This window comes from Orycteropus afer, unplaced genomic scaffold (assembly GCF_000298275.1).
Source record: "Orycteropus afer afer isolate SDZICR_OR568_19922 unplaced genomic scaffold, OryAfe1.0 scaffold00200, whole genome shotgun sequence".
NCBI classification, from domain to species: Eukaryota; Metazoa; Chordata; class Mammalia; order Tubulidentata; family Orycteropodidae; genus Orycteropus; species Orycteropus afer.
Window position 1 is genome coordinate 872424 of NW_006921787.1, and position 24531 is coordinate 896954.

Here is a 24531-nt window from a genome sequence, read left to right on the forward strand (position 1 = left end):
ATATGTTATAGTATATAATATATATATATAGTGTAAAGACATTCTTTTGAATATTCATTTTTATCTATAATCAAATAAGAACATCTAGATGGAAATTAATTTTTTCCATTGTTGTACTAGCAAATTCTGGTTTGCCTAAGATGAAATATAATAGATATATGTGACTTACTATTTTCAGAAAATCTAGAAAAGTCCATAGCTATTTTTCTTTTAATCTACAACTAATTCAGTTTGGAGAATGTCTTAAAATCTTCTCTCCAATGCAGATTCTCATTTGAAAATAAAGTGATACATGGATGTTTCAAGTGTACAGAGAACTTCCAGAAATTCAAGATGGATTCAGAAGAGGACATGGAACAAGGGATATCACTGCTGATGCCAGATGAATCTTGGCTCAAACCAAAGAATAACCAGAAAGATGTTTCCTTGTGTTTTATTGACTGTGCCAAAGTATTCGATTGTGTGGATCATAACAAATTATGGATAACATTGAGAAGAATGGGAATTCCATAACATTTAATTGTGCTCAAGAGGAACCTGTACACAGAACAGGAAGCTGTCTTCTGAACAGAACAATGGGACATTGCATGGTTTAAAATCAAGCAGGGAGTACATCAGGGTTGCATCTTTTCACCATACTTATTCAATCTATATGCTGAATAAATAATCCAAGAAGCTGGACTATATGAAGAAGAACGTGGCATCAGGATTGGAGGGAGACTCATTAACAACCTGCAAAATGCTGATGATACAATTTTGCTTGCTGAAAGTGAGGATGACTTGAAATACTTACTGATGAAGACTGAAGACTATAGTCTGCAGTATGGATTACACCTCAATATAAAGAAAACAAAAATCTTCATAACTGGACCAATAAACAGCATCATGATAAATGGAGAAAAAATTGAAGTTGTCAAGAATTTCATATTACTTGGTTCTACAATCAATACCACTCATAGCAGCAGTCAAGATATCAGACGTCATATAGCACTGTGCCAATTTGCTGCAAAGGACCTCTTTCAAGTGCTGAAAAGCAAAGATAACTCCTTGAAGACTAAAGTGCACTTAACATAAGCCATGATATTTTCAATTGCCTCATATCTATGTGAGAGCCAGACAACAAAAAAGGAAGACCAAAGAAGAGTTGATCCTTTTGAGTTGCGGTTTTGGTGAAGAATACTGGAAGTATCATGGACTGCTAAAAGAAGTAACAGATCTGTCCTGGAAGTGCAGCCAGAATGCTCCTTGGAAGCGAGAATGGCCAGAATTCATGTCACCTACTTTGGTCATGTTGTCTGGAGGAACCATTCCCTGGAGAAGGATATCATGCTTGGCAAAGTGGAGGGATAAAGAAAAAGGGGAAGGCCCTCAATGAGATGGAGAGACACAGTAGCTGGCATGATGGAGTCAGGTATAGCAAGGATTGTGGGGCTGGCACAGGACCAGGCAGTGTTTCATTCTGCTGTACATGAGGTCGTTATGAGTCGGAGACAACTCAGTGGCACCTAACAACAACATGGATGTTTCATGGTAGCAAAGTTTACCCTCATATAAAAAAAGCACAATTAGAAACTTTTATATAAATAAAAAACGGAAAAGTTTCAATGTTTAGTTCAAATGTGAATTCAACTTCACATGAAAGCTGTGTGTCTAACAGAATTTATAAAGTAGACTTTCCATAATAAGTAACTTTGGATAGTCACATATGGACATAATCTGCTTCAGACTTTTAAGATGTTCAAGCTAAACTGAAGAAAGGCATCTTACTCCTGATATAATAAACTAAACTTGGAAGTAATTATTAGAGCACCTGAACGTTTCCTGGTCTTTGCCAATTTTCAGTTTTTCCTTAGTGTTTAGTAAATATTTTGGCTACTCTTTGTACCAGGTTCCAGGAGGTAAACTCTAAACCTGTGCAATAAATTATCAGGCTAGTCTTTTCTTTACAACAAAGACCTCTGATGGTGCAGTGGTTAAAGTGTTCTGCTGCTAATCAAAAGGTCAGCAATTTCAACCCACCAGCCAGTCTGCAGGAGAAAGATGAGGCAGTTTGCTTCTGGAAAGATTTACAACCTTGGAAATGCTGTGGGGCAGTTCTACTCTGTCCTATAGGGTCATTATAAGTTGGAGTTGACACGATGGCAGTGTGTGTGTTAGTTTTCTTTTGAATTGGGCTAATTTGGTAATCTCTAACCACTTGGAATTTAAGTGATTGGAGTATCTTTGTTATTCTTGGTGAGTCCCTCAGACCACACCAGACAGCTTATAAACAGGGTGACACAAGGTGGGCCTCTTAACAGTGGGCTCTTAACAGTTAATCCTAATGAGATGACTTAGGATGGGTGCTGGTCAGGCTACAAAGACCAATCATGCGATTACAGTATTGGAGCTTCAAATCACATGATATCAGCCCAATCTGGAAAAAGAGGTAGGTTGCAGACTGACTTCAATCACAAGGACAATGATTCAATCAAACACACCTGCTTAATAAAATCTTAACAAAAACTCTGAACACTGAGGCTAGGGTAAATTTCCCTGGTTGAGAATATCTACACTGTCATACATAGATCTGCTGGCAGGATGACTTTTCCACAAGGACAATGGAAGCTTTGCATTCAGGACCTTCCCAGAACTTTCCCTATGCATCTCTCCCTTTGGCTGGTCCTGATTTTGTATCCTTTTGTTAAAATAAAACTGTATAAATATAGCACTTCCCTGAGTTCTTTGAGTTGTTCAAGCAAATGATGAAATCTGAAGGGGTAATGGAAATTTCTGAGTTTCTAGTCAAGTGGTCAGAGTGAGGGTGGACTGGGCATGCCTGAGCTCATGCTGGTGTCTGAATTGAGAGAAACTATATAAAAGACTGTGCCCTTAACCTGTGAAATTTGGCCTAACTCTGGGTAACTGATTGAGAAGCCATTGTACCTTGGCAAACCATACTCTCTTCAATTCCCCTACAAACATATCAAAGCATTTAGAGGATAAAGTAATTTCTACATTTAACTGAAAAAAAGAATGCTATTTGAGAAGAATAACACTACAAAACTACTTAAGACCAAACAACCATACTTTATACAGCTCTGAATGTATTTCTAAAAGTTTTATTTCTTAGTAATAGAAAAGGAAGAATGAAAACATTTTAATTGCCACCGTCTATACTGAAATCACATACTTACTTTTTTTTTAATTAGGCTTGGTAACTGCTCATTAGTATTAGCTGCAGGGAATAATGATTCATCAATGTGTACTCCAGCAGTCCTGCATCTGTGTAATTAAAGTATTTGTTTCTGTTATATTCACAGCATCAATAAATATGCAGGTACAACAGTACTTTAAAATATTACATGCATAGGACATTTTAATAGAAATTTCTATTAAAATAAGTACAAGAATTACCAAATGCAAACTTTTCAAAATCTTCTATATGTGAATAGAAGTGAGAGGCACAGAAAGTAGTAAAAGTTTTATTTTACAATTTTAGACTTGTAACATATTACAAAATCACCAGTTCACAACACTCATAAAGGTACATGTTATTCAAGGCATAATTTAAAAGTAAACATGTCATTTACCATTTAGGGCTAGAATAGTCTTCAAGAAATTGAGGTCAAAAGTACAGCCAATCCTTGGCTTACCAACGTTGATTCATTCCTAAGTGTGTCTATAAGCTCAATTTGTAGATAAGTCTGAACAGGTGCATACAGTTCTTATTAAGCCTTATTTTTGTGCAAGAAAGGTGCCCTAGTAGTGAGGTGGCTAAGGCATTCTGATGTTAACCAAAAGGTCAGTGATTCGACCCCATCAGCTGCTCCGTGGGAAAGATGAAGCAGTCAGCTTCTGTAAAGATTTACAGCTGTGAAAACCCTATAGCAGTTGCTATGAGTCAGAAATAACTCAATGGCAGTAGATTTGGTTTTGGTCAGTTTTAGTTCAAGAAAAGGCTTGAAGCCTTTTCAATGATTTAAAAGCTGCACATGAAGCCAGTTCTGAAGGTGGTTGTGATGAAGAATTTGTTGCAAGTAGAGGCTGGCTGGATCATTTCAAAATGAGGGTAAATTTACATAACATTAAAGTATGAGTTGGCCATAGTCTGATACTCATAACCCAGGGACTTAATGTATAATCTTTCCTCCCAAACTGGGTTTTCCTTTCTATCTATTTCTGTCAAAGCACTGCCATCATCTCATAAAGCTAGATTTGAAATCCCAGCTACTGTTAGCATGCCTCCTCCTTTAATCATCAGTTTGTCATCACAGCTTGTCTTTTCTCTTTTATAATACCATTCATGTTTTTCCTGTCTTTGGTCTTCCTCCACCATTATCTTGTTCTAAGCATTCATTAATTCAAATCTAAATAATTATAATGATTTTGTGAATTCCTTTCCTACAGTTTCTCCTCTTTTAATTCATCCATATACTATTGTAATACTCATCTAAAAACATTTTACTCATCTCTCCCAGCCTAACGAGCTTCAGTGGCACAGTGGTTAAGGCATTTGGCTGCTAACTAAAAGATCAGTGGTTTAAACCCACCAGCCACTCTGGAGAAGAATGATGGGGTAGTCTGCTTCTGCAAAGATTTATAGCCAATTGGGGTCGTTATGAGTTAGAATAGACTGAATGACATGTTTTTCTTTCTCTTTTTTTAATTTTCAATAACTCTCCTATCTACAGAATAATCTCATCCATCTGTTGTTTAAGTCTTTCCATAATATAGTGGCAAACAAGGTAGAGCAGGAGCAAAAAGGAGAATACAGTTGATGTTAAACCCACTGCCACTGAGTCAATTCCAACTCATAGCGACCCTACAGGACAGAGCATAAATGTCCCATAGAATTTCCAAGGCTGTAAATCTTTCTGAAAGGAGATTGCCTCATACTTCTGCAGGGCAGCTGGTGGGTTTGAATTGCCGACTTTTTGGTTAGCAGCCATCAGAGCTCCTTAAAATTGACAGTAAAGAAGTAAGGAAAAGATTTAGGTTGAAAGTAATCACTATATTAGAATTCTGATGAGGGAGCAGATTTGATAGGATGGAGATTTTACAGCTGGAAGAAGAGCATAGGCAAAAGCACAGAGAAATGAAGAGCATGACATTATGGGAAAATCATAATGTTTCCTATGTCTGAACTGAATGAATGAGAGTTAAAAGATCAGTGACAAAAAATACTTTTGGTAATGAAGAGATGTTCTATGTCCTGAAGGTTTTACTTACTAAGCTAATGAGTCTGGACCTTACTCTTTAAGTTCCAGGAGGTTAGGAAAAGTTAGATGGAGGAGAAAGTCATGGACAGTCACTCTAAAGGATGGGTTCAAGGAAGATGACACTGAAAGCAAGGAGACAAACAGGGGCTACTGCTATAACTGAGGTAGTTGATGCTGAAGATTTAAAAAACAAGATGGGGTCTAGGGTGGGGGGATCATTCCTAAGCAATATTTAGGAGATAAAAATAGGATGTTCTTGAGATCTGATTAATTCTGATTTCTCTCCTCCCTCCAAAACTTACAATAAAATAACAGCAAGGGGAGGGGGAAGAAAAGATATATGCCCACAGAGATGAAGATTATAAGAATAGTTATGCCCACAAAAATCTAGGCTCTACAGGAAACCTAAGCCTGATAGTTAGGGAGGGAGGCTCAACAAGAAGCCAACAGACTCTCTTGACATTTCAAAAAGCCTCAGGTGCATGAGATGTGTGTGAAAGAGCGTGGAGGAGCTTGAAAATGGGAGACTGGTAGAAAATCTGAAAATCAGCAGTTATATCCTGTAAAGTCAGGGGTTGCTCTCTTTAGTGAATCCTACCTTCTACTGACACCAGTTTGTCCCAAACCAGCCCAGGGAGGCTAGCCCAAAAAATCTCAATTTCCCTTCCCTTGTCAGCCTAGTCACACCAGCTGCTCCATGCATACTTTTCTCTCATCTCCAGCCACCCAGGGCTGGGTCAGAGCACACAAGTTAAAAGAACAGTCCTTCAGTATGCCAAACAGATGTCAACCCCTGTGGGTTCAGTAATTCGTTGAAACAAGTCACAAACTTCAGGAAACGGTCTATCTTTAACCTAACAGGAAAAATGATACAAACTAAGATACACATAGGGCAAGATCTGATTGGGGTCCCAGGGCAGAGTTTCCATGCCTTCAAGCAATATTCTTCACCTCCTGAGAGCAGAATGTTGGTATTCTCCAATCTGGAAGCTCCATTGAACCCCATCTTTCAAAGCCCTTACCAGCCTCATCATGTTGCCAGGATCAATTACATCATGCCTGAAAAGGCTTAGTCAATATGGGCCCCTAGATGATCCTCTTCTCAGCAATCCGGGACAAAAGGCCAAATTGCTTTCTGTACCTCACACACTTACATTGACTTTACAAATTAAGACTTCTTCACCCTACTTGGCCCTTCCACCCAAACTCAACTATACTATTGTGGAAAAATGATTCATTTTTCAGACAACCTGAACCAGAGAATCTCTGGGCTTAAGCTATAGAAATCAAGTTTGACATAAAAGTAAATACTCTGATTTCCAGCAAAAACAATTTTCACAGTCATAGCAATGTAAACACATTGGATTTAACACTATGGATTTAACCAAAATTTAACATGTAATTGGAATAAAATGAGATGAAGAGAATTGTATGCATGTGTATGCAAATAGTAGATGTGTTTACTATGGGAATGGGGTAATCTGGAAGGAAGAGCAAGTTCAAATAGCTAAATTCCCCTTTTATACTAAAAAGTCACTAGATAGTGTTTAAAACTGAAAAATCAAGACAGCAAAAAGAACCATAGTATTTAGAACTACAGAGGTAAGTAGTAAATACCTATAGAAACAACTAAAAAGTTCAAAGGAATTTCCTTGGGAAATGGGAATTAGAGGTAAAAGCGTTCAAGAAAGTGACTACTGTTTTTTCATTATAAACTGTGTAACAACCTTTGATTATTCTCTTTACTTTGTGTAGTTGGTCCTCCAAAAAGGTATGTTCGAGTTATAATCCCTGGAACCTGTGAAATGTGATCTTATTAGGAAATAGTGTCTTTGAAGATGCAATATCAAGTTAACATGAGGCCATACTGGATCAGAATAGGTCCTTAATTCAAAGAGATTGGTATCTTTATAAGAGAGGAGAGGAAGATTTTGACACAGAGACTCAGAAGGAAGAAGGCCATATGAAAATGAAGGCAAAAATTGGAGTGATGCAGCCACAAAGAATTCTGACAGCTACAAAAGCCTGGAAGAGGCAAGGAAAATTTCTCCTCTAGAACCTTCAGAGAAAGTATAGCTCTGAAAACACATTGATTTTAGACTTCTGGTAGAAGAATAAATTTCTGTTGTTTTAAGCCACTAAGTTCATGTTAATTTGTTATGGCACCCCTAGGAAATTACTATACTTTTATGCAAATAATATGCACACTATGTGTTGTTTTTTTTTACCTTCACTGCAAACCCCTATTTTTTTAAATGCTCTATGCCTCACATTACATCTGCAATAATAATAATAAAATAAAGCAGTAACATATTATGTATATGTGTTTTAAGTTAAAGTAACAAAGGATATCTCTTCATAATAGATTAGAGTAAGGAACAGAAAGCAGTGCATCCTGACTCAAGGTTTCCGGCTTGAACAATAGGGAAGAAAATGGCACCATAAACCAAAACAGAAAATGGAAAGGTTTAGAAGTTCTTAAGTTTGGACTCATCCAACTGAACAAAATCTATTAAAGATAAAGACAGAGATATGTATGTATAAAATCCATACTGCTCACCAGAGCCAAGAAAGCTCTGCATGAGGTGGTCTTGACCTGTGTCTCCAATTCTTTGTCTTGCTCACTGTATTCCAACTATGATATTCTTTAAGGTCTTCAACACACTAAACATTTTTCTGTCTCAGCCCTCTACAATTCTTTCAATGACTTTTTTTTTTTTGCTTAACTTAAATGTCACCTATTCACATACCTACATATAACCCTCAGTTATAAAAGGATGTCTTTCCAACCACTCATTGCCTCAAATGTGACTCTAGCTCAGCGTCTCCCCTTTTTTTTCAGAGCACACATTGTAACTTGCAAATACTTAATTCATTTATTTGTTTGCTCTATTAAAAAGAACATGAGGGTAGAGAATATGCCTCACAGTTGTGTCTAGTTACCAATGAAACACCAATGCCCGACAGTAAAATACTAAAAAAGAAATTGTGAATCACTAAATGTCATCACTGCAAAAAGGAAAAAATTAAAACTTTTGATCACCATGCACAAAAATACTGTTCAATATAGATCATAGATCTAAGCTTAAAAGATAAAACCATAAAATTACCAGAAGAAAATAAGAGAAAAACATTTCACTATTTTGCGGTAGGCAAAGATATTTAGATGGGACCAAAAGCATAGAGAAAAAAAAAATATATATGATAAACTGAACTATAATAAAATAAAAATAAACTTGTGTATTTTGAAAGAAACAATAAAGAAAATTAAAAGGTAAGCTACAGACTGGGAAGAAAAATTTACAGTGTGTCTATCTGACAGAATATTGGTATCCAAACTAAAGAGAAATAGTCTACAACTCAATATTAAAAACACAAAAACCAGGGACTTCTGGTAAGATGGAGAAATAGGCAGACAAACTCCACAGACTCTCTTCAACAAAGAAAAGAGAAACCAATTGACAGAGATGCAGAAGATAATCCTAGAGCCCTGAGCTTTGAAAGGAAGTATACAGAAGTAGACTAGGCACCAACTAGTGGAAAAAGCTGAACGAAGACAGTGAGTATACAGATGGCCTGAGCAGTGGGACTGTCAGCTACTCTGACAGGACCAACAGCCTGAATATTTCCAAGTGATGTTGGGACCTGAGAATTGACCTAAAGATCAGCCCTGGTCACCAACAACTACAAAGACAACTGCACCAGTGGTCTATGACTAGGAAACGAAACAGCAAGGAGAGAGACAACCTGAGCTGTAGACTTTTGGCTGTCCTGAGGGTGCAGCCATTTTGATTGTTTACAAGCAACAGCCATTTCAGATATTTAAAGTGACCGAGGGTACAGCCATTTTGAAACTTTACAAGTGGTGGCCATTTTGGATTTTAAAGTATCCTCATTTGGATTCCAGGGACCTAAGAATAGGGTCTGTTTGCCATGGATGGCAAGGACATATGGGAGGCTGACAATGGGAAAGGAGACAGGTGGTGAGTGTAAGTGCTGCCAACTAGCGAACAGAGGAGCACATACAGTACCCTGCTTACACAGATAACATACAAACAAAAAGAAGAAAATGACAATCATGGGCAAGTCACTCCAACATACAATCACCAATTAAATATAAACACAGAAGCATCACAATGCCTCAGAGACAACAGAACATCACAGTGCACACAAAGAAGCAAGATGAAGTGGTAGAAACAAGGGAACAAGATACAGACCCAAAACACATCCCTGAGGAATCGCAGCACTGGAACTCCCTGATAAGGAATTCAAAAGAATTGTATTTAGGTACCTTCAACAAATCGAGAGACAGATCATGGAAAACACTGACAAAATTGAGGAAAACACAGAGAAAATCCTACAACAATTTCAAAACACAATACAAGAACAGAAAGACAAAATAAAGAAAAAATTAGAAATGATACAAAATCTACAGACAGAAATCTAGAAGATTAATACTAAATTTTCAGAAATAGATAACTCATTGAACAGGCAAAGGAGTAGAATTGAATCAATGCAAGACAAAATTAGTGACATTGAAGGCAAATACCTCACTACTTCTTTGGAAAGGGATCAATTAGAACAAAGATTAAAACAAAATGAAGAAAGCCCTAAGGTTCATGTGGGATACTATCAAAAGGAATAGCCTACGTGTAATCAGAATTCCAGAACAGGAAGAGACAAACAAAACCACGGAAAAAATTTTTCAAGATTTATTGAAAGAGGATTTTCCTGGTGTGATGAAAGATGAGAATATATCCATTCATGAAATCCAATGAACTCCAAACAGCATAAACACCAAAAGAAAATCACCAAGACGTATCATCAAACTTACCAAAACCAAAGAGAAGGAAAGAATTCTGAAAGTATCATGGGAAAAACAAAAAGTTACCTACAAGAGGCAATCAATAAGAATAAGCTCAGATTTCTCAGCAGAAACCATGCAGGCTAGAAAGCAATGGGATGATATATATAAAACCCTGAATGAGAAAAATTTCCAACCAAAAATTACATACCCGTGTCCCTCAAATATGATGGAGAAATTGGGCCATTTCCAGATAAAATGAAATTAAGGGAATCTGTTAAAACCAGACCAACCTCACAAGAGTTGCTAAAGGGAGTCCTTTGGACAGAGAAGCAACAGCAAACAACAACTGACCATTCGCACACATGGTGACATAACCCAGAAACCAACCCACCTATGGAAGTATCCAAAGTAAATAAGCCTACAAGACTGTAAACAGGGAACCAGAGACATCAATTGGCAAATGAGGACAACTACAAACCAAAAAGAGGGAAAAAACTGTGTCGTTACAGAACTTCAAAATGGTAGGGAAGTCAAGACAACTACAAGAGAGAACAAACTGTTCTAAACTTGGGAAGAAAACTATAAATCACAGGGTAACCTCAAAGAAAAATGATAAACCTTCACATAAAAATAAAAAAGAGGATGAGCACAAATATTTATAACAATGAAGGAAGTGATAACATGATTCATAATCAAAATGAGCTCAGCACAGAAAATTATATGGAACAAAGAAATCAACACCACAAAAAAGCACATATCAAAAATGACAGCAACAAATTCATACTTGTCGGTAATGATATATCTGGCAAGGAACTTATCTCTAAGATTTATAGAAAACTCCAATGCCTCAACAGAAAGGAATTAACAATCCAATTGTAAAATGGACAGAAGACACGAATAGACACTTCACCAAGGAGGATATTCAAGTGGCCAGCAGATACATGAAGAGATGCTCACGATCATTGCCCATCAAAGAGATGGAAATCAAAACAACAATGAGATACCATCTCACCCCAGCACTGATGGTAAGGCTCAACGAGACAGAAAACAGGAAATGCTGGCAGGGATATGGAGAGATCGGGACTCTCACACTGCTGGTGGGACTGTGAAGTGATACAACTACTGTGGAAAGCAGTATAATGATTCCCTAGAAAGCTGGAACTGGAGATACCATTTGAACCAATAATACTATTACTAGGCATAGATCCTAGAGAGGTGAGAACCAGGACAGGAACAGATATATGCATATCTATGTTCATCACAGCACTATTCACAATAGCAAAAAGATGGAAACAACCTATGTGCCCATCAATGGAAGGGTGGATAACTAAACTACATACACACAAAGGAATGTTATGCAGCCCTAAAGAATAATGTAGAGTCTGCAAAATACCATATAACATGGATGAACTTGGAGGACATTATGCTGAGTGAAATAAGTCAATCACAGTAGGACAAATATTGTATTAGTTTGCTGTTGTAGAAGGTTAAGGAAAGGTTTATATATGGAGAAAAACTTTGTTAGTTGCCAGGGTAAGAGGGAGCGAAGGGATGACTACAAAAAAAAAAAAAAAATCCATTGACCCATGTCACTTAAAAAGTCAAAACCCATGTTCTTATGTGTGTGAAAGATCTATTTCAAAGATAATACACAAATAGTTAATAAACACATTATCTGATGCTCACACCACTAATCATCAGGAAAATGCAAATTAAAACCAAATGAGATCCTTACATTGGTGGTAAATTGATTTTTAGAAAGGGTAAAATTATTCAGCGGGGAAAGTACAGTCTCTTTAAAAACAGTGCTAGGACAACTGGATATCCACATGACAAAGAATGAAATAGGACCTGTACCTCACACTATGTACAAATATTAACTCAAAACAGATCAAAGATCCAACTATAAAAAGCCAAGGTTCAGGGTCCAAGATGGCAGGCTAGGCCGACATGCTATCCATACCCTTTACAACAAAGACTCAAAAAAAGCAAGGGGAACAGCTACAGATGACAATGCTGGATCCCAGAGCTTCAAAGGAAAGGATAGAGAAGTAGATCAAATACGAATGAGAAGAACACAGTGAAAAAGAGCAGCAAACTGCTCATTGGCACAATGGGAGCCTTTTGAATTACTGCAAGCAGCACTCTAAATGGAGCAGGAACTAGATCAATGACAGGTGGCCAGAGAGCTGTGTCCTCCACTCTAACCTTCCATAACCATTCCATCCTCCCTAAAGAACAAGAGTCCCTCCTCTGCTGTCCATACAGTTAGTGGCACCTGTTTCCGCCCCACCCTGGTTAGAAGTACACACTCTGGCACAGCTATGTTTGGTGGCTGGCACTTTGATAGTATTGTGTTGCTTTTTATCTTTTGTCCTTCTTTCTTCCTCTCACCCTTGTTTTCCTTTTCTGTATTTTCTTTCTTCTCCCTCTTCACTCTGTTTCTTTCCTTCTTCTTTTTGCTCACGACCCCATCTCCGGGGTCAGCAGCAGCTGGCCCATCCCTCTGTGGACAGCACTGTGAGTTCTGGAGTGAGCTCCCCATTCCTGCTGCAGCTATCCTTGGCAGCTAACACTTAAACCAGTTGCTATTTTTTTCTCTTCTTTTTCCTTTTTCTTTCTTCTTTTATTCTCAGTCTTTCCCTCTTGCTACCATTTTTTTTCCTCCTTTTATTCTTTTTTCTTTTTCTCCCACTTCGCCACACTATTATTTTTTTCCTTTCCTCCTCCTTTTTTCTTTTTGGTCTGGCTGAATGAGTACCTTGCCACCCCACCTCCAAGTTCATTACTGTCGTGCCTGACTCTCTGTACTTTGTGGTGCATTATCCATCATGTGAGGGCATTTCCACTGTAGCCATGTTGGGTGACTATCATTTGGGCTAGTACTGTGCCACTTCTCTTTCTTGATTTTTGTTGTTGTTGTGTTTTTCTTCTTTTTCTCTTTTTCTTTCCCTTTTTTGTCCTTTTCTTTCTTCTTAGATCTCTCCCCTTTATCCTCTCATTTTTCATTCTTTTCTTGCTCTCCCCTCTTTTTTTTTTCCTTCTGTCTTCCCCCAGCAGCTGGGAGCCAGTGACCATGCCAAACTATATTTACTCACAGCAGCTACCCCACCCACTGGATGCTCCAGCACTACTGGACTGACAACAGATGGTGGCCAACACAACCCAAGGCCGTCCTCAGTAGCTCTGCATGATCACTTTCATCCCTACTCCCACCTGCTACCAAATCTGCCCATAGACAGGTGGTAAGTGCCCCATTGCTGCCAAACTAGTAACCAGAATAACAAGACTTCCCTGTTGTCTGGATATGCTGAAACAGAACAAAACAAAAACTCAAGGTGAAACAAACCAACATATAATCAGAAAATTAACATAATAACATTACAGTGTCTCAGAGAGAACAGACAACTGCAAGTCACACAAAAAAATAGGACATGAGGGCTCAAACAAGTGAGCCAAGTACAGGGCCAGAAAAATCATGCAAAGAAAGAAATGCTAATGGAATTACCTGATAAGGAATTCAAAAGAATTTTATTTAGGTACCTTCAATGGATTGAGAGAAAGTTTGAGGAAACCAGATAAAATCAAGGAAAGATAAGATTTGAGAAAATTAAAAAAAAAAAAAAAAAAAAAAACTAGGACAAATTGACAAAATAAATGGAAAATTAGAAACTGTACATAAATATCAAACAGAAATCCAACATATTAATACTAAAATTTCAGAAATGCGCAACAAAGCAATAGAACTGATTCAACACAGAAGGAGGGAGACTGAAGACAAAATTATCAACATCAATCTGTTGGTGGAACAATCAGAAAAAATGAATTAAACAAAATTAAGAAAGTTTATGAATCACTTGGTACACCATGAAGAGAAATAACTCGCGTTATTCCTGAACAGAGAACCACCAATGCAGACAACTGAAAATCAAGATATATGGTAACATCACCTGGAAATCAACCCAGATGTAGAAGTATAAAAAATAAAATAAACCTACAAGACAGAAAATAAGGAACCACAGATGTCGATTTGTAAACTATAATAGCTACAAAGCAAAAAGAGGGAATAAATGATGGAGTTACACAACTTCCAAATGGACAGGAAGTCAAGACAATATCAAGACAGAATGGACTACTTTGAACTTGGGAAGATAATAATAAATTACAGTGTACCTCAAAGAAAACTAATAAGCCTTCACACCAAAAGAAAAGAATAAAATCATAAAGTCTGAGTAAGCACTAAAACATCAATGAAGTAAATGATAAGAAAATATATAAACAAAATGATGTATTTATTTTCCTTTTCCCATATATTTTTCTGTGCAAAAAAAAAAAAAAAAAACAACTCATGGCAGTGAGGTTGGTGTTTTTTTTTTTGAGCACAGAAAAATATATGGAAAAAAGAAAATAAATATATATAGCTAAATGGCAGTGATAAATTCATATGTATCAATAATTACACTGAATATAAATGCATTAAATGCCCAGTTGAGAGACAGAGTAGCAGAATGGATAAGAAAACATGACCCATCACTATGCTGTCTATAAGAGACCCACCTTAAACACAAAGACAACAATAAGCTAAATATGGATGGACTGAAAAACATATATCAAGCAAATGACAACCAAAAAAGAGCAGCAGTGCTAACATTAAATTCTGATAAAATAGACATTATGGCAAAAACCAGCAAAAGAGACAAGTAGGGACATTATATGATTAAAGGGCCAATCAAACAAGAAGGCATAACTATGATAAATATCTATGTACCCAATGAAAGAGCCCCTAAGTACATAAATAAAATTTTAACAGAAATGAAAGAGAAACAGACAATTCCATGATAACACAAGGAGGCTTTAATATACCACTTTCACTGAAGGACAGAACAACTAGAAAGAAAATTAACAAAGACACAGAAGAACTAAACAAAACAATCAACCAACTAGATCTCACAGATATATACAGAATATTCTACCCAACTACAATATACATGGAACTTTCTCCAGAATAGACTATATATTAGGCCACAAAACAAGCCTCAACAAATTTTAAAACGTCAAAGTACAACAAAACATCTTTTCAGATCACAATGGTATAAAACAAGAAACCAAAACAGGAAGATCAAGGGAAAAAAATAAAATACATGGAAACTGAATAACATCCTGCTTAAAAACTACTCCATAACATAAGAAATGAAATAGAAATAGTCCTTTAATCAAATGAGAAGGAAAACACACATATGAAAATATTTGGAACACAGTAAAAGCAGTTCTCAGAGAACAATTTTTAGCAACAGATACACACATCAAAAAAGAAAAATCAAAAGCAATACTTTAACCCATCTCCAACTATTAGAAAATGAGCAACAACAACAACAACAAAAAAGCCTACAGTAACCAGAAGAAAGGAAATAACATAAAGATTCTAGCAGAAATATATGAGACACAAACAGAAAAACAATGGAAAGAACCAGTTACACTGAAGTTGGCCATTGAAAGGATTAATAAAATTGACAAACCACTGGTAAATTTAACAAAGGAAGAAGATGCAAGTAGCATGAATAAGAAATGGAACAGGGGATGTCATAACAGAACTTACCGAAATAAAAAGGATAATAACAGAATACTGTGAAGAAATATATTCCAATAAATCTGAAAACCTAGAAGAAATGGACAAATTTCCAGAAACACCCTACCTACTCCACCTAACACAGTATGAAGTAGAAAATTTGCACTAAAGAAGAAATAAACAAGTCATACAAAAATTCTCAATTTAAAAAATGTCCTGACCCAGAAGACATCACTGGCAAACTCTACCAAACATTCAGAGAAGAGTTGGCACAAATTCTACTCAAACTATCCTAGAATATAGAAAGAATGCAATATTACTGAATTCATTTTATGAATCAAACAAAACATTGATATGAAAACCAGGCAAAGACATCAATGAAAAAGAAATTTACAGACCAACATTCCTCATGAACATCAGTGTAAAAATTTTCAACAAAATATCAGCCAATAGACCCCAACAAAAACATGGTACATTATGACCAATTCACACCAGGTATGCAATGATGGGTCAACATTAGAAAAACAACCAATAAATAAATAAAACTAAGAAAAAGAAACATATGAACATATAAATCAACACAGAAAAGGCATCTGAGAAAATCCAACACCAATTTTTGATAAGAACACTCAGCAAAACAGCAATAGAAGAGAAATCCCTCAACATAATTAAGGCTGCATACACAAAACCACCTACTTTGGTCATGTTGTTAAAAGGGACCATTCTCTAGAAAAAGGTATTATGTTTGTCAAGGATTATGAGGATGACACAAGACACGGTAGTGTTTCTTTCTGTTATACAGGGTCAGTATGAGTTGGAGCTGATTCAGTGGCACCTAACAATAACAATATGTGAGCAAATAAATTTCTTGTTATTAAAGCCATACATTTGTGGTATTTCTGTTAGCAGCAATAGATAATGAAGACAGAATTTGTATGAGGAGTTGGGTGTTTCTCTAACAAATGCCTAAAATGTGGAAGCAGGTTTGGAATTGGGTAACAGGTAGAGATTGGAAGAATCTTAAGGTCACTAGATTGGTTTGAAGAGATTATTGGTAGAATTCTGGATGTCAAAGGTACTTCTGGTAAGGTCTCATAACGGAGTAAGCAGACATAGAGAAAGTCTCTATCATCTTAGAGAACACATACAGAGCCAGCCACAGAATGTTGCTAGAAATGTGGATGTTAAATGTATTTCTGGTGAGGCTTTAAAAGAAGATATGAACAGGTGATTGGACAATGGAGGAAGGGTGATGTTCTTCATGGCAAAGAACTTGTCGGAATTATGTTCAAATGTTTGGTTGTTGTTGTTGTTGTTGTTATATGCCGTCGAGTCAGTCCCGACTCATAGCGACCCCTCCTTGGGTTTCCGAGGCAGTATCACTATGGAAGTAGATTGCCCCATCTTCCTTCTGAGGAGTGGCTGGTGGGTTTGAACCACCAGCCTTCTGGTTAGCAGTCAAGTACCTTAGCCACTATGCTACCAGAGCTCCCTCCATTAGACATTAGAGAGACGTAAATCAAAACAACCATTAGTTATCACTTCACTCCTACTATGATGGCTAAGTTAAAAAAAGAAAAAGAAAAGGACAACAACAAATGTTGGCAAGAATGTGGGGAAACTGGAACAGTTTCCATCACTGATGAGAATGCAAAATGGTAAAGCTGCTGTGGAAAACAATTTGACTCTTCCTCAAAAAGTTAAACATAGAACTACATATGCTCCAGCAATTCTACTCTTAGGTATTTACTCAAGAGACATGAAGGCAGCAAACAGACACATGTACGCCAATGTTCACTGCAGCATTATTCACAATAGCCAAAAGGTGGAAACAACCTAAATATCCTAAAACAACAAATGAATGGATAAACAAATGTGGTACAAAAGTACAATGGAATACTGTTTAGCCAAAAAGAGAAAGTCCTGATCCATGCTACAACATGGATGAAGCTCAAAAATCTGTATTAAGTGAAATTAAGTATAAAAAAATAAAAAAACTTCACCCAAATCAAAATAAAATTTTAAAAAAAGAATTAGATCCATATAAAGTAGCATATATAAACTTAAAAACCAAACCCCCCCCCAAAAATAAAATAAAATAGAAAAATAAAAAAACAAAACCATTGCCATCAAGTCAATTCCAACTCATAGAAGCCCTCATTGGGTTTAAGGTAGTAAATCTTTACAGAAGTAGATTACCCCATCTTCCTTCTGCAGAACAGCTAGTGGGTTTGAATCACCAACCACCTGGCTAGCTGTCAAATCCCTTAGGCACAATGCCACCAGAACTCCTTGAAATAAGCATAAAAGGATAAATATTGTATGATCTCACTTATATGAAATAAAAATTGGCAAATGTATAGAGAGCAAAGGTTATTAGTGGTTACCAGGGCAGGAGGGAGGAGGAAAGAGGGAGCAACTGTTTGGGAAGCAATGAGTACTTGCTTATGGAGATGGGAAATCGGACAACAATTATGGGTGGTGGTTGCACAACATGATTAATGTACTGTAAGTAAATTGTACAGTGACAAATTTTGATTGGCAAATGTTACATATACATATTACAACAACGAAAATAAACTAATCATCTAAGCCTGAAGAGCACCTACAATTAAAGGATGGGCAGAATATTGGATCTACTAAGAGAGATGAGAAATGGGCAGAAAGGATGGATAAGAACAAGGAGAGAAATGTTTCTTGAACAGTGTTTACCAATATCTCCTTACTCAAGTAAAATGCTATCTATTTAACATTCTTTAAAGTAACAAAATGACAAAAATGTATTTTTGCTTTTGGAGAAGCATGTGGATAGAGGACACAAATGAACAGAACCAGGATAATCATATTATAATACACCTAACAATAATATAAGTAAAAGTAAGGAGCCCGTACTAATGCCAACATATTGGAAGAATACTATTAATACTATTACAGAATAATAATCCTATTAATAGAAATACTATTATTTTCTCTTATTTTACAATTGAAGAAACTGAAGCGCAGAGAAGATAATTTGCTAAAGTTTACAAAACTAGTAAATATCTTTTACTAGTTAATAGCTTTTGAAAAGGCTTGATTCAATTCAGTAAAATGTGTGCCTGATACAGGTGATGTTGCTGTAGAAGACATGTTCTGTCCCCTATGGGAATAAGCTTCCCAGCAATTTATCTACCAAGTGATAAGATGTAAAGACACACTCTCTGAATCTAATCTACTTGAGTTTAACTACTATTTGTCACAATGAAGAAATAAGTAGCACTTACGATGGTAATAGCATTCTATATATGCAAACAGCTTGTGCTTTACCATACTTAGTAAAACACTAAAGTCACTACATTAAAACCCACATTTAGCAAGTACTCAAGCAAAATATACTGAATAAGCAAATAAAGTTTGGCAATTGGATTGCCACGTCTCTCTAGAAATGTAAAATAACGTTATCTCCCCATCTAGTGGTCAAGAAGAAAAGTGTTTCAAGAAATACCCCTAAAGGACATCATTCTCAATTGGCACAACAAAGTATATAAAAATCTTTTTCTACATCCTACTTTGGTGAATAGCAACCGGGGTCTTAAAAGCTTTTGAGCAGCCATGTAAGATGCAACTATTGGTCTCCTCTCACCTGGAGCGGAGTGAAGAAAGTCAATGTAATTTGGAAACAATTAGTCCAAAGAGATGATGTACCATGAGTACCTCAGCCTTCATGACCCTGAGACCAGAACTAGATTGTGCCTGGCTCCAAATGCCAACCACTCAGAAAAGGATCAAAATTGGAGACCCTGGATAGAGTGGAAAGAAAAATGTGGAATAAAATAAATATATATAAAAAAAAAAGACCTGAATTATTGGTTGGATAGAGACTGGTGAAACGTGGAACCCCCAAGACTATGGCCCTGGGTTATCCTCTGGTCCTGGAAATGGGACTCACTTCCAACAGTAAAAGATCTATAAGCAGAACACCTATCCCAGAGTAATGCACCCACCTACCCCAGGGAGATGCACCCCCTTAGATAAATCAGCCATGAGACATCAGAGGGGCAGGATTCACATAAAGGGAAAGCTGGATAGATAGGAATGCATAGATAAGAAGGGCACAGGGAAGGGGTACACTGGCAGGTGAGGGAAGGAGAGTTTTTTATGGTTGGGGATTGTAATCGGGGCCGTGAAATCAAATGTACACGATCTGCATGAGAGGAAAATGAATCTGCTTTGTAATTTTGCACTCAAATCTCTCTCTCTCTCTCTCTCTCTCTCTCTCTCACACACACACACAAATACTCCTAAAATCAGAACTGACATTTTGACCTTGATTTTCTAATTATTGGTACTTTAGAGTTAATGGATAGCCAAAGAAGCACGTTTCATCCTTCCCTTTTGGAGTCTTGCCTAGGATCCACTCTTCCTGATGAACTCATCCTTCTTTGAGAGGCTTTTAACTACAAGACCAACCACTGCAAACCTACAAACCAAAAAACCCACTGCCAATGAGTCTATTCCAACTCCTAGAGACCCTTTAGGACTGAGTAGAACTGTCCCACAAGGTTTGTTGTTGTTGTTGTTATGTGCCGTCGAGTCGGCCCCGACTCATAGCGACCCCTCCTTGGGTTTCCGAGGCAGTATCACTACGGAAGTAGGATTGCCCAAACTTCCTTCCGAGGAGTGGCTGGTGGGTTTGAACCGCCAGCCGTCTGGTTAGCAAGCAAGTGTCTTAGCCACTATGCTACCAGAGCTCCTCCACAAGGTTTACAAGGCTGTAAATCTTTATGGAAGCAGACTGCCTCTTCTTTCTCCAGTAGAGTGGCTAGTGAGTTCGAACTACCAGCCTTTTAGTTAGCAGTCAAATGCTTTTAACCACTATGCCATTATAACACCCTACAAACCTACAAAAATAAAAAAACCAAACTCACTGCCATTGAGTCGATTTCAACTCATAGCGACCCCCATGGGGATTCCGAGGCGTAAATCTTTATGGAAGTAGATCTTCCTTCTGTGCTTTTTCCCTACTCTGATGCCATACTGCCCCATGCTACCATCTTATTTCCTTAACTCAGTCAACAGGTCAATTCACTGAAAGTTTATTTATCTTTTACGCAGAAGAGAATAGGTCAGACACTACGGAAGATTAAAAAACAAATAACATCTTTTTGAAGGTTTGGGCCTTCAAGGACTACCAAATTCCAGTATCATAACAGAAGAATCTTGAGTCTTTGTCAGCCTCAGCACCCAGCAGCTATATGAGTGAAGAAAAGACTCTAGCTTCAGTGGGCCAGGAGGAGGAGACAGAGCTGAAGCCCAAGACTGAGGGGCTTTCACCTAGCCCCTAGAGCCTGGCACTCTGAATTTGGACTTAAAGCCTCCAAATTGTAAGAATAAACTCCTGTTTGTTAAAGTCATCCCATTTGTGGTATATTCCTGTCAGAGTGGCACTAGGTAACCAGAACACCAGGGTATAAAAACCTCTGGAGCAATAAAAAAAAAAAAATGAGTGGGGACAATTTGTGTTATTGCTTTGATACCACCTCCTTTAATAATCTATTAATCCTAATTTTTAAAATAGTAAAAGCTTTTAGCATTACTAATATTTATCCATAGGATAAATACTAGCTAGCATGAAAAGCAGCTTTGAAAAGCTGAAGCCATTCAAATCTTATCCATTATTTGAAATCTAGCCCCATTCTGTTACTTATCTAAAAAGACTTCTCTGATGCTTATTGCCTTAATCCACTACTTCTTCAAAAGCTCTAGTTTCAATATCTAGTTTTATTATCTGAACAGTGGTAAGATATCCAAACTTCTGTGGGATAAGGACTCTTCACTATAAAACAGAGCAAACCATTTTGGAGGACCTTCATAAAGTAATAAATGTGGAGAAAAAAAATGTGCATGTACATATAGCACAGAGCAAGACACAAGAAGAGATCACATTTGGGACAGTGTGTGGCAGGGACAAACTATAGTTTGGAAACCACCAATAAAAATTAAATTTTAAAGCAGGAGTTCTGAAACTTTTTAAATCTCTAAGCCCATTTACATGCTTAAAAAAATATGAGGACCTCAAAAAACCTTTTATGTGAGTTGTATTTAACAGTATTTATTATAACAAATTTTGAAACAAGTATTTACTACTTCATTTAAAAATAGTAATATGTTCACTATAGGTTACAATATTACAAACTTATGAAATTTAATCACATTTTACACACACACACAGAAATTAGTAAAAGAGGCATGGCTATTCATTTTGCTCTATGAGAAAACTATTATTCTGATACTATTCACTGAGGAGGAGCTCTGGTAGCGTAGTGCCTAAGGCACCTGACTGCTAACCAGAAGGCTGGAGGTTCAAACCCACCACCACTCCTCGGAAGGGAGGTTAGGCAATTTACTTCCATAGTGATACTGCCTTGAAACCCAAGAAGGGGTCGCTATGAGTCAGGTCCAACTCGACGGCACATAACAACAACGTTCACTAAGGGATTCCTGAATATGGCAACACTTTCCTTTCCTTTTTTTTTTTTTTTAAAATCAGTAAAATTATGTTGTGTGGACTGATAAGAAAGTCTTTTATACTTTGTTGAAGTGTTAACAGTAGTTATTTTCGGTGTGGCATTTTCTTTATAACCAATACAGGTACATTGAAAATTTCCTACAAACTTAAAAATCTAATTGGAAGGTTTTTAAAAAAATTGTCCTCTTAACATACACTTTTAATCACAGAACCAGTTTAAACAAACACTGAAAGTATAAAAAGACCAATTTTGAAAGCTGTGATCTCAATTCTTACGATCCTGGCAGGATCTCTAAATTTGCCCTTCACATAGGAATAGGTAATAAAAGTAATCTGCCCCTTCCTGATTGCTGATTCCCTAACTTAGTCCTAAAGCTAATTAGACAGGCACAAAAAAAGTAGACATCGCAGTGTATACATATGTGAAGGGTAGTGGCAGTTGGAAGTAGAGCCCAAGGACAGCTACAAAAGCTTTGGCACTGAACCACTCCCCAGAGAAAGAAATGGAGGGCATTCACGCAGGGTCATGGGCTGGTACGGAGTGTCAGAGCCCAAGCAGGTGAAGAGAGTATCTAGGCAACTAGGTGAAAGGGTGAAGAGAGCATTCGTGCCGCAGAGTATCAGGGACGTTAGCAGGATGAGGAGGGCATATACTACATGAGAAGGCGGTCCAGCATTAAGAAGTCAGAGCCTGAGTAACGTGGAGAGGGTGTTGATTTGGGGAGAGCCTGAGCAGAGTGAGAACATCCACACGGGGTGTCAGAGCATGATAGGAGCACATCCATACAGGGCAAAGAGGCTTGGCACAGCATGAAGAATCAGAGCCAGGGTGAGAGCAGAGGGGGTCTGAACAGGGAAGGGCATGACAAGGGAGATAACAGCCTGGTTATAAACTTACTTCATTAATTCCACCTTAACACGTTAATACTAACATACCAAATTTGGCTGCTAAGGAAGAAAGATGAGGCAGCCTGCTTTTGTAAAGATTTACAGCCTTGGAAACCCTATGGGGGCAGTTCTACTCTGTCCTACAGGGGAACAACTATAGCAACTGGTCATAACTACAGTCAACTCATAGCAGGGAGTTTAGTTTTCTGGTCTATCACTTTGTCATTCTGTGGTGATGTGTGTATTGCTATGATACTAGAAGCGATGCCACTGGTATTTCAAATACCAGCAGGGTTACCCATGGTGGACAGCTTTCACTAGTAGAGCTGTCAATCAAACTAAGACAGTATAGGAAAAAGGGCTTGATGATCTACTTCCAAAAAGTAGCCAATAAAAAACTCTTTCTAGGGGAACTTCCAGTAAGATGGCGGAATAAGGAGAAAGACTGCACAGACCCCCTTCAGCAAAGAAAAGGGGAACCAAATAGCACAGACACAGAAGATAATCGTGGACCCCTGAGCCTTGAAGGGAAGGATATAGAAGTGGACTAAACCCAACTAGCAGAAGAATCTGCATGAAAATACCAAAAAAGGAGACATACAGAGCTGCGGTCTGGCAGCGATCCTGAGTGAGCCTAACAGCACTGCACACACAGCTTGGAGAGTGCCAAGTGGAGGTAGGACTAAGAATTAACCTAAAAATCAGCCCTCCTAGCCAGGGAGTACACAGAAGACTGCCCTGCTGGCTGGGGAATAAAAGGCAAAGCACCAATGAAGAGAAAGGCGGGCTGAGTTGTGGATTTTTGCCTGTCCAGAGGGTGCCGCCATTTTGAATGTTTACAAGTGACTTGACCATTTTGGATATTTAAAGAGACAACGGTCTCCCAGATTCCAGGGGCTTAAGAACACATTCTGATTGTCAGTAACCACAAGGACACTCCAGACTTGTACTACTGAAGAGGTGCGACATTCCCCTTGTTATTCTTATACCCCACACACCTTGGTGAAGGGAGGTGCAGCCATCCCTCACTTCCACCCACCTTCTGGGCCCGCAGGAACTCCACCCCAGTCTGTGTGCTTGGGGGCAGCAGCCAGGGTGCCCTGCCCTACCCCGATTTTTATTTTTTTCTTTCCTCTTTCTTTTTTCTGGTTTTCAGTTTGCTTGTTTTTGTCTCTTTAAAAACTACTATTATTATTAATACTTGTGTGCTTTTTACTATTATTCATTATTCTTCCCCTCCCAGGTCCTAATTTTCAGCTCTATTTCTTTTACTTATCCCTGTTCTTGGTGGAAAATTTTTTCTTTTTTCTCTCATGGTTATCCCAGTTCCTTGTTATTCTTTTGGCATTTTTCCCATTTTTTTTAATCATTATTCTCCTTCTCTACCTTTTTTCTCTTATTAAAAACCTCATGAATAGCAAAGAAACACTGTTTGGTACATTACTGCGCAACTTTAGGTATAGTCCATTTAGGCTAAAAGGCTCGCAAAATAGGACTGGAAAAGAGCTGCAACATCTGAGTAAACCCAGCCTTACTCATGGAAAAGAGAAAGCTTTCGAGA

General features: G+C 37.6%; 1 protein-coding gene across 1 annotated transcript in view; it reads right to left on the bottom strand.

Moving 5' to 3' along the window:
- Positions 1-24531, bottom strand: part of MCPH1 (microcephalin 1) — a 505419-nt gene that overhangs the window by 407888 nt on the left and 73000 nt on the right. Inside the window, exon 4 of the mRNA XM_042781949.1 lies at positions 3177-3264. Coding sequence (XP_042637883.1) covers positions 3177-3264 — 88 coding nt within the window. The remainder of the gene's footprint in view (positions 1-3176; positions 3265-24531) is intronic.